This window comes from Oncorhynchus tshawytscha, linkage group LG02 (assembly GCF_018296145.1).
Source record: "Oncorhynchus tshawytscha isolate Ot180627B linkage group LG02, Otsh_v2.0, whole genome shotgun sequence".
NCBI classification, from domain to species: Eukaryota; Metazoa; Chordata; class Actinopteri; order Salmoniformes; family Salmonidae; genus Oncorhynchus; species Oncorhynchus tshawytscha.
The window spans coordinates 67,990,000-68,002,141 of record NC_056430.1 but is presented as its reverse complement, the minus strand read 5'-3'; the positions used below and the strand labels follow the sequence as shown (position 1 = coordinate 68,002,141).

The 12,142-nt window shown below is 41.3% G+C and overlaps 1 protein-coding gene across 3 annotated transcripts in view; it reads right to left on the bottom strand.

Moving 5' to 3' along the window:
• Positions 1–11,625, bottom strand: part of LOC112222272 (VPS10 domain-containing receptor SorCS1) — a 163,617-nt gene extending 151,992 nt beyond the window's left edge. For 2 of the 3 annotated variants that reach the window (XR_006079620.1, XM_042303615.1), the window contains exon 1: positions 10,621–11,623. Coding sequence is in view for 2 of the 3 variants with exons in the window: in XM_042303615.1 (XP_042159549.1) it covers positions 10,621–11,433 (813 nt within the window). In the remaining variant the exon portion in view is untranslated. Of the gene's footprint in view, positions 1–10,620 lie in introns of all 3 variants that reach the window. The other variant, XM_042303617.1, reaches the window with a different exon arrangement.
• Between the last annotated feature and the right edge of the window lie 517 nt (positions 11,626–12,142).

Below are 12,142 nucleotides of genomic sequence, written 5' to 3'. Positions count from 1 at the left end.
TCCAGATACTCAACCATCCTCCTACTGGGAGGTTGGAACCTCTACTATTTCTGTCCAGTTCTGGTTAAAAGGACAAACTCCACTTACTGGAGCTATGAACATGAGTGGTTCAACTCACCGCCAAAGTGGCTCGGCCTTGAATGTGAAACTCAACATTTACAATCAAATCTGAAATGAGAAATAAATACATCTGACCAAACAAATCTAATATGAAAACTCTGCACTGGGCCCCGGTCTATTCCATATGGAGAGCAGAGAAGTAAGCACACTGAAGATAATCAACTCAATAACATGGCAATCAAGGAAATATAACACTTGAGATATACAAAATGCATTCTCTTTCCCTGCTCAAGTAATTGTAAGAATATTAAGTGAAATATGAACAATGATTCATATTTTCTGTGCCTTTTTGCAGTTTTGAAACAGGCGTGGACAACAGTATCCACATTATAGTGAACACAACTTTTCAACCAGAAGTCAATAGGGTTTTTGTCTAACCTGATGCATGACACCAACCATTACACCCATCACAACAAAATATACATATTACTATTTCCCACTCATTGACAAGTAATTTAGTATTTTCCTGAAACACATGCAGAAGGAAAAACCTGACTCATAATTCAGACCTTCTGATTAACCCCTTCCATATTTTAGTCATCCTCAGATGTCTCCCTACTCTTCAGTACATACATAAATCATAGGCCGATATCCGAACAGTGATGAATTCTCACAGAGCCTGATCGTGTTCCACCTTGAAGCCAGGCCTTTGCACAGCGCTTCAATGCACCTCTAATGGCATGGCCCTGCTAAGCACACCTCTCATCTCTCCCACACACACACAGCCAGCTCCTCAATCACCATCACTTCCATTATCATGTCCATCGCCGTCTGCCTCAGTGTGTATGTGAGATGGCTTTAAATAAATGCCACCACTGAGCAGGAGAGGGGAACTAGAGGATAATATGCCACCGCCACCTGCCTGGTATATGACGTGTCACTGGATGTTATGAAGAGGAAATCCATCCAGATGTGTGATGTGCTGAGAGGGAGAACTAGCACTTGTATGACTGCACCACTGTCTGTTATTTGTGATGTTATGAGAGGGAGAACTAGCACTTGTATGACTGCACCACTGACTGTTATTTGAGTGCGAGTCCGTTATCTGAATGAACTGGCATTTGTCAAAAAGGTAAACTAGGGGTACTTTCAAAAAGGAATGACAAATGTTGTTCATTTCAGCGGAATTGGCTGGTGAAAACTATCAAATCTGTAAACATATTCAAAATGAATGGGTTTGAATTAAATAAGTTGTATAGCTAATGACAGATAAGATAGGTACGTATATTTATTAGCAGTAATGTGCTCCAATGGCTTCCCATCCCTGCTGTCCAACATCTTGACACCAAACCATGCATGTAAAACAATTATTTCACCTACAATCCCCTGGAAAGAACATAGCATTACACTGATAAACCTTGAAATTGAACTACCAGCCCCACAATCTATTTACCCCCAAGCTCTCAGCAAGCATCATCTACCAGTTGGCTTTTACTTGATTCAATCTCGATTGGTAAATAACTAAATCTACTTCACTTAACACTATAGGGACCTGGAATATTGTCCAGGGCAAGCAAACATGAAAGATGAAATCATCAAAATATGACTGCGACAGGATCCAACAGTGAGTGGAGGAGGGTGGAAGGCAGGGGAAAAGGGCACTTACTGAAATGAAGTGTGCACTCCTGAGGCCTCCTAGGGTGGGATTAGAGTGCTGCCCAGGTACATTACTTATAAACTCGGTTTTATTATTTGTCCATGCATGCAGAGTCTGGGGCTCTATAACAACAAGGAAAGCTGACTCTTTCAATATCGCTACTAGATTTTGTTAAGGTTTTCCAACTCAGGCCATCTTTATTATTTGTGAATAATCCTCTGGGAGTTGTCTGAGAAAGAAAAGTGAGAAGCGAAGAGCAAACCTGGGCCTGGTGGGTTTTGTTTACAGGCAAACGAGGGAGGGCTGTGTTAGCCAGACCGGTAAATAAACGCTGGCTAGTGGACCGTGACGGCCTCCGCGGGCCCGCCGCCTGATCAGTGCCTGACCCAGCACATACCCTGCGGCTCAATTATCCCAGACAGACACAGACACCAGAGTTAACTATCCTGCCAGTGGGGGGTGGTGGAGGGGGGAACAGAGCTTGGGAAATGCTCTCCAGTAAGATAAGCCAATCATATGGTATTGATACAGTAGTTATCACAAGATTTTATTTGTATAGACAGACATACATATGTGTGTACAGTACCATAACCACCAACCAACTGTTGAATGTAGCACATTATGACAAATATTTGTATCTATTATAGAATATGACCAGATATTTACCAGTTGCTCAGTAGTATCATTAGCCCCTTTGCCACTGTAGATCAGAGGGAATCGCATTGCAATGCAAGTAAATGTGTTTCTATTACAGGTCGACCGATTAATCGGAATGACCGATTAATTAGGGCCGATTTCCAATTTTTTTTACACCTTTATTTAACTAGGCAAGTCAGTCAAGAACACATTCTTATTTTCAATGACGGCCTAGGAACGGTGGGTTAACTGCCTTGTTCAGGGGCAGAATGACAGATTCTTATCTTGTCAGCTCGGGGGATCCAATCTTGCAACCTTACAGTTAACTAGTCCAACGCAATAACGACCTGCCTCTCTCTCGTTACACTCCACAAGGAGACTGCCTGTTACGCGAATGCAGTAAGCCAAGGTAAGTTGCTAGCTAGCATTAAACTTCTTATAAAAAACAATCATAACTACATGGTTGTTGATATTACTTGATATTTTCTAGCGTGCCATGCGTTGCATATAACCTGACTGAGCATACAAGTATCTAAGTATCTGACTGAGCTGTGGTAGGCAGAAGCAGGCGCATAAACATTAATTCAAACAGCACTTTCATGCGTTTTGCCAGCAGCTCTTCGTTGTGCGTCAAGCATTGCGCTGTTTATGACTTCAAGCCTATCAATTCCCGAGATGAGGCTGGTGTAACCGAAGTGAAATGGTTAGCTAGTTAGCGCGGGCTAATAGCGTTTCAAACGTCACTCGCTCTGAGCCTTCTAGTAGTTGTTCCCCTTGCTCTGAATGGGTAACGCTGCTTCGATGGTGGCTGTTGTCGTTGTGTTGCTGGTTCGAGCCCAGGGAGGAGCGAGGAGAGGGACGGAAGCTATACTGTTACACTGGCAATACTAAAGTGCCTATAAGAACAGCCAATAGTCAAAGGTTAATGAAAGACAAATGGTATAGAGGGAAATAGACCTATAACCTAAAACTTCTTAACTGGGAATATTGAAGACTCGTGTTAAGAGGAACCACCAGCTTTCATATGTTCTCATGTTCTGAGCAAGGAACTTAAACGTTAGCTTTCTTACATGGCACATATTGCACTTTTACTTTCTTCTCCAACACTTTGTTTTTGCATTATTTAAACCAAATTGAACATGTTTCATTATTTATTTGAGACTAAATTGATTTTATTGATGTATTATATTAAGTTAAAATAAGTGTTGATTCAGTATTGTTGTAATTGTCATTATTACAAATGTATTTATTATTATTTAACTCGGCCAATTAATCGGTATCGGCTTTTTTGGTCCTCCAATTAATCGGTATCGGCGTTGACAAATCAGAATCGGTCGACCTCTAGTTTCTATCAATACTTCCTTTTGGAGATGGTGGATAATTGAAAGAGTGGATTGCACTGCGCCTTTGTTAGGCTGCTGTTATTGTTGTTCATATTCAAGTGATATCACTCCGTGACTCACCGTTTTGTACATGGGAGTTGGGGTGTGAGGAGTGGAAATACAGGAACAGCACAGTTGGTGATGCAGGATAATAAAGTGCCAAATGACTGGAAAGAAATAGCAATAGAAAACACAAACTACTCTCTGGCCATTTCTGCCAGGGCCAATGAATATGTATTAGTACATTTCAATGGTTGTGTTCTCTTGTTTAACTGCTGTGGCCCTGATTGTGTGGGTCTGTCAGTTTAGCATACGGCACATTTAAATTGTCTGATTTTCAGACATCTTGGATAACAGGTTGTAAATGTGCTTGGATAAACATAACTGGCTACGCCGTGGCCACTACTGCAAGCGGAACGCGTTGACACCATCAAATTGTTGGAAAACGAGCAAATTACAGAACATTTGATGTGGTAGAAAAACAGAGATCTTAGTTTGAAAGAGTACTTATTTTTTTGCTGTAAATGTGCCTTCACTGCTGTATAAGACAACTGCTGTATAGAACCATAAATAGATTCCCTCAACACATAGGAACAGCCAGAGTGAGACCATCGTCAAACCGAGACAGCTGGTGTGAGCTGGTTTCTCACAACACACTTCTCCACCAACTTTGTGATCAACTCACTCACTAATTGGCTACTAAAACGTTTGATTTTCTTCTGTTCGGCTCAAAAAGAAACTTCTCTGACAAATGCTTTTGTTTCGAAGTACGTTTGATCATTGTATGGCTAAAAACTCATTTCATTTTCAGTATGGGTTTTGTCTTAAGAAAGAACTGCTGGGAAGTTCAACTGGGAAAATGCAATCGGAGTATGGCTCCTAGCTTGGGTCAAGTCTGGCTTTGGTTCTGGTTCATTAATTCTGATTATATGACTCAGACATGGGTTCATGGAATCCCAGAAGGGCGGGGTTGGCACTTTTGGGACTATTCCATTGGTTCCATTGCACCAGGCAAGCTCAGTCAAGCACACACAGAAAACAAATACTATTTAAACCCAGATCTGCCCTGACTAAAGTGAAGAAGTTTGAGCAAAACCGATACTGAGGAATAGTGTGGCAACATGAATTGAAGGATGAAGCTGCAAAGCTATGTCGGCCCAATCTCAAATGGACCCCTAAGCCCTACACACTTGTGGAGATCCGAGAGAATTTGATTGGTGTAAGCAATGTAGTTTAAACTTCTACCTAACCTATCAGATCTCCACAAGTGCTGAAGGTGAAGGGCTTAGGGGTCGATTCGGCATTGGGCCGTTGACTTACATACCACTCAATCCATATTAATACCCATGATGCATGTGGGGACATTCTATATCTTCCGAGGCAGTCCAAAGATGCGGAGTAAACTTGTTACATGAATTGACTGTGTCAGGCTGCATCTTGTTATCTTGAGTGACAAAGTATTTAATGCCCTGACATTTCAATAATGTAAATATGCAGTCTCCTGGCATACTTATGTGCATGCAAGGAATATGCCAGTGCCACATATCCCCCGTTGGGACTGTGGCGTGTTTGCTGTAACCTTTCCGTGAGATTTAAAATCCCAAGCCTGTCCCAAAGTCTCTCCAAACAATGATCAGAATGTACAAATTATCTCAGCTCCTTTTTGAGGCAAACATTTGAATCATCCATCATCTACATGTAAAATCATACAGTATTTAACACACACACACACACACACACACCTCTTCATCTCCTCTACTGCATGACTCCATCCCTCCATCACTTAATCCACCACTGTCTCCTGGGCAATTATGAGAAGGCATATTTCAATCTGGTACAAACACACAGACAGCATATGGGATCATTAATACCCTTAACTATGTAAATGCCCAATAGATTAGACAAACAGCAGCAGCACACATCCCATAAAAAGACAGACAGACACAGACACTTCCATTTCTGCTCCACAAAGCATTGTCAACTCATCTGTTTATTTGCACTAGTGCTCAGATGGGAAAAATCTAAGAGTCTCTATTTATTTCTGCATACAGCAACAACTATACATATTTAATGCAGGAGATCTATTCTTGCTCATTACAAAGTTACTTGCGTCACAAGTGAGAAGAGAGGGGGGAATTGTTTCACAGTTGCACACAATTAGAACCCAATCTATTCATATCACAAAAGAGCACAAGTTCCATATGGCTATATGGTGGTGATGCTGCTGGGCAATTCCATGGTAACAGAATTATCCTGAGCCTCAAATTGTTCTCTTCAAATGTATGTCAAACAAAAAAACATTGATTTCAACATTTAACAAACCAACACATTTACTGGAATAACTGTGCAGATGCAAAGTTTGGTAACATAATTTGTCAAATCTCCTTTCATTTTTTAATGGGTCCACGTTTTCCCCAAAAATCGTAAATATCTGCTCCGAATTAAGATTCAACGACGTCTGCAGAAAGAATGGGGTGTCAGCTATGACATGACACATTGGCTGTGTTCGAATACCCATACCAACATACACACTACATGCTATTAGTTCCTTTTAGTATACTGTAAACTAAAGGAATCTTTTCAGTTGAGCATACTAGATTAAGCCCGTCTACCGGAAGTTGATTCTGTTGCTACGCAACCTCTTGCTAGCTTGTTGGCATAAATTACTAGCTAGACATTTTTGTCCATTCGTAAACTCTGTTTCCCCTCTCTGAGCGTTCAGAGCGCACACTGGCCAAGGGGTAGGGTTGATCCAAGTATTCTGACCATCACAACGGCACTGCAGTCAAGCACACAAGCTAACTGGCTAGCTACTTCCAGAGACAAATGAGAACACCTCACTCTGACCATTTTACTCCTTGCCATAGCAGAGCTGGTTGGGCTGTTGTCATGTTATCCAGAGCGTTGGTGACTAACTGTCCTGCTGGCAACAACTTAATATAGCTTTTTGCTGATGTTTATTGACACCGGCCATATTCAACAGGTGTTGAGCGGTCGTAAATTCATCAGTTATTCTCGCTCTGGTACACTCAGATGAGAGTGCTCTGAAATCGGAGAAGATAGCCAGAGTGAATTTATGTCCACTGAGAACTCACAACTCTACCATATAGCTAAGAATGACGTGAATAATCAAGTCAATAAACGTTGGGTAGTTAGCTAGCATATAGTTCATATACTGGCAAATTCAATGTATTAGTAGCCCATTAATGAGGTAGCCATCCAACATAGCAGTAGTACCTACTAGAGGTCAAACGATTATGATTTTAACGCCGATACCGATTATTGGAGGACACAAAAAAAGATACCGATTAAAATCGGCCAATGTATGTAATAAATGACAATTACAATAATACTGAATGAACACTTATTTTAACTTAATATAATACATAAATAAAATCAATTTAGCCTCAAATAAATAATGAAACTGTCACGCCCTGACCTGAGATATCTTGTATGCATGTTTATGGTGGCCTGATATGGTTCCCAATCAGATGCAGCTGTTTATGGTTGTCTCTAATTGGGGATCATATTTTGGTAGCCATTTTCCTTTGGTGTTTGTGGGTACTTGTCTATGTGTAGTTGCCTGTCAGCACTCGTGTCGTTTTGTCATTTTGTTCAGTCTTATAATAATAAAGAATGTACGCATACCATGCTGCGTCTTGGTCCGATTCATATGACAGAAACATGTTCAATTTGGTTTAAATAATGCAAAAACAAAGTGTTGGAGAAGTAAAAGTGCAATATGTGCCATGTAAGAAAGCTAATGGTTTAAGTTCCTTGCTCAGAATATGAGAACACATGAAAGCTGGTGGTTCCTTTTAACACGAGTCTTCAATATTCCCAGGTAAGACGTTTTAGGTTGTAGTTGTTATAGGACTATTTCTCTCTTTGACTATTGGATGTTCTTATAGGCACTTTAGTATTGCTAGTGTAACAGTATAGCTTCCGTCCCTCTCCTCGCCCTTACCTGGGCTTAAACCAGTAACACATCGACAACAGCCTCCCTCGAAGCAGCGTTACCCATGCAGAGCAAGGGGAACAACCACTCCAAGTCTCAGAGCGAGTGACGTTTGAAACGCTATTAGCGCACACCCCGCTAACTAGCTAGCCATTTCAAATCGGTTACACCAGCCTAATCCCGGGAGTTGATAGGCTAGAAGTCATAAACAGCTCAATGCTTGAAGCACAGCGAAGAGCTGCTGGCAAAACGCACGAAAGTGCTGTTTGAATGAATGCTTACGAGCCTGCTGGTGCCTACCACTGCTCAGACTGCGCTATCAAATCATAGACTTAATTAAAACATAACACACAGAAATATGAGCCTTAGGTCATTAATATGGTGGAATCTGGAAACTAGCATCTCGAAAACAAGACGTTTATTCTTTCAGTGAAATATCAAACCGTTCTGTGTTTTATCTAACGGGTGGCATCCATCAGTCTAAATATTCCTGATACATTGCACAACCGTCAATGTTCTCATAATTACGTAAAATTCTGGCAAATTAGGCAGCCCAAACTGTTGCATATATACTGACTGCGTGCAATGAATGCAAGAGAAGTGACAATTTCACCTGGTTAATATTGCCTGCTAACCTGGATTTCTTTTAGCTAAATATGCAGGTTTAAAATATATACTTCTGTGTATTGATTTTAAGAAAAGGCATTAATGTTTATGGTTAGGTACAGTCGTGCAACGATTGCTTTTTTTCGCAAATGCGCTTTTTTTAAATCGTCCCCCTTTTGGCGAAATTGGCTGTCTTTGTTAGGAAGAAAGTCTTCACAATTCGCAACGAGTCATGTTAGCAGGCAATATTAACTAAATATGCAGGTTTAAAAATATATACTTGTGTATTGATTTTAAGAAAGGCATTGATGTTTATGGTTAGGTACACAGAGCAACGACAGTCCTTTTTTCCCAAAATACGCACCGCATCGATTATATGCAACGCAGGACACGCTAGATAAACTAGTCATATCATCAACCATGTGTAGTTAACTAGTGATTATGATTGATTGATTTTTATAAGATAAGTTTAATGCTAGCTAGCAACTTACCTTGGCTTCTTGCTGCATTCGCGTAACAGGCAGTCTTCTTGTGGAGTGCAATGTAATCAGGTGGTTAGAGCGTTGGACAAGTTAACTGTAAGGTTGCAAGATTGAATCCCAGAGCTGACAAGAAAAAAATCTGCCATTCTGCCCCCGAGCAAGGCACTTAGACCAGGGCGTGACACGGTGGGTTAAGTATTTTGTGTTTTTCTTCATGTATTGGGTCAGGCCAGGGTGTGGCATGGGGTTTTTGTATTGTGGTGTGTTTTGTCTTGGGGTTCTGGTGTGTATGTATTGGGATTGTAGCTAGTGGGGTTATCTAGCAAAGTCTATGGCTGTCTGGAGTGGTTCTCAATCAGAGGCAGGTGTTTATCGTTGTCTCTGATTGGGAACCATATTTAGGCAGCCATATTCTTTGAGTTTGTCGTGGGTGATTGTCCTTAGTGTCCTTGTTCCTGTCTTTGTGTTAGGTTACACAAGTATAGGCGGTTTCGTTTTTTTTTTAAATTAGGCCAAATCGGTGTCCAGAAATACCGATTATGAAAACTTGAAATCGGCCCTGATTAATCGGTCGACCTCTAATACCTACTGATGTAATGTGGTTCGAAAGGATAGTGTAGCCAACACATTGTCAGCCAACATAACGTGTAGCTTACTTGAAGTCATTACATTGCTCAACCAACATTTGTCATTAGTTAAAGCAATTCATTTTTATCTGCTCTCGTTGGGACTTCAGCTGCATATTTTCCACCATTTTCTTCAAATCTGAAAATGGTTGTAAAGCCATGCCCACTTCCTGAAAAATTGCATTTAGGGCCCTAAAAGTACAGAAAAAGTGTCCACTGTGTATACGTCATATTTTGATGAATGTAGTACGACATCTGGGAACTTTTGGCATACTAACTCTATCCATACTATGACCACTAAGCATACTACATTCATGCGTCCCTGGGTATAACTCCACACACTGGCTATTATTTTTATGAGCTCTGCCCCCAAATAAGACCAAATTTGGTTGCTCCAGACTCGACAAAATCTGAACCAACCATAGATGTCTAAGTTTCATAAGTTTGGACATCAAAGTTCAGCACAGTAGAGTACAGCACAGAACAGTTAATTACACTACAGTATAGAGTAGAGTTCAGTACACTACAGTTCAGTGTACAGTTCAGTACAGTAGAGTAGAGTGTGTTAGCTCTGGGTAAAAACAAAAAATGTGCAACACTATGTATTAGGAAACCCTTGACAAGAGACTAGGATGACCATTTAACTACTGATTCAGAAGAAATAGGTAATACTGTTGGTGTATTTGATACCCCCCCACCTCAAATGCATAAGGTCACACTTTGGAAGTTGGTTGTTCAAGCCCTGGGGGCATGAGAGCTGGTGATGTGTTGAAATTAAATCAGCTTCGTTACAGACAGGACTATGTGTGGGTAATGAGGAATGGGGAGAAGGGTCAGAGATTCTCTGAAAAGCATGGGGAAACAGTCTCATAAGCAAAAGCTGAGGTGATTGTGTTTTGTCTTGAGTGTCTCTGCCATGATTTTTTCAGATGATTGTTCAGTCATTTGATGATATCACTTAACAGAAGATGCATGTCGAATAGGCTTTGGAAATTATACTGGGGATGACCACACACACACACTGTTGCCTCGGAATGAATCCTGTGAATCCCACACTATGCGTTCACACACACACACCTTTCGTAGGCCTAATTTATTGGCAATTTCACGAAAGTCAAACTGGTGGCTACATTTTCTCTCCATTGATGCGCTGCGTGAATGCGCACATACACCAAATATTATTTTAAAGACAACTGTACAAGTATTCACTTACACTGCTGTTTTGCCCAGACCAGTGCACCATGGCTTGGTTGTGAGCGGAATCTCCGGTCAAAGCGAAGGTTGAACTGGTGAGTTTGAGTTCGTCCTGCCTCGAACTGGCCGCTCTCCTGTCCTCGTTGCTCCATCGCAATTCGGACCGTGTCACTCTGCTGCGCCCAGCCGGTGAGGTGATGCCCTCTCGAGAGTAACTCAGAGGCAGCGTCTCCCTTCTCTTGGGTGAGCCGGAGGACTTCACTTTATCGTCCCCAATATTAGCTCTCGGGCTGTTCCTACGAACTCGGTGCTTGTGTGTGATGCCGGGAATTAAATCTGCGCGAGCCTTCCCGACATCTGTATTTCCTGCATGAAGGTTCATTTTCAGGTTGGAAACTTTGTACTCACCGCGCGGGGTGAATTTTCTCTGTTTACCACCACCGTAGTGCATTCCTCCATCGAGTAGTGCGTTCTTGGAACGGAACAGCATGTCAGTATTCCGTTTTCGCCTTGAGTAGATATATTTCCCCTGGATGCATGCATCGGACCCAGCTGCGCAATCAAGCTGTTGAGTTTCGGCACTTGCAGAATTTAAACTCCGTGAATCAGTTGCCCCGTCTCCATTTCCAATAACTTCCTCTCCGTACCCTGTTGCGAATACTCGTGTGTCCGTTTTAAGCAGTAATTCCTTAATACGCCCCTTATCTCCCGGCTGACATGATCTGCAAGTTAGCTCTGATTTAGCGGCTAGAAAGAAATATATGATTATCAAAAGCATAAACCAAAAAACGTTATTGTGCCAAATAGGGCATAATCTGACAACCCTCTCCATAGCTGGTGGCAAAGAAAGATGCTCAGTCTGGATACAATACTTTTTTTATAACTCTCTTTCCTTTGTGACTGTAATTGATGTTAAGCAACAGAACTCCCCGCAAATTGTGGCTCGTCCAATTGTTCTGCAGTGTTAAAAAGTACGACTCGGCGAGTGGTCCCAGATGAAGGATTTGATCGAATGAATCCTTGCGCGCGCGGGGGAGGAGCTGGCAGAATCCAGGGGAAAAAATAGGCGAGATTTCTTCTTGCGTCTGTTTTTTTCCCCTCACCAAGAACGACGCATTAATAATTTCGCATTAAATAATTTGTAAGCATTTATCGTACGTATGTAATCTTAGTCGCTCTCTCTTTAAATGATATTGCTTATATGATTCCTTTGTCAATGGTGTTGGCTATTACTATGGTCTTGTTAACAATATCCCTAACAGCTGTAGATTGTATCTACCAGTAGGCCTAGGTGCATAAGAGTCAACTGCTCAATCACATTTCTCAGAAGATGAAAGATAATGGTTATATTCATTATGAATCTGTCTAATTGCTTTAAAGTTATAGTCGTGATATTGCTCTTGGGGGGGGGTGTTCTGAAATTAGAACATATTAAACTCCAATTATGCATAATGTCACGGATCACAGAGGTATGATGTATTAAGCAATCATTAAGATTTAAATACCCTCTATATGGGCATGACAATTATTGTAGAATATAT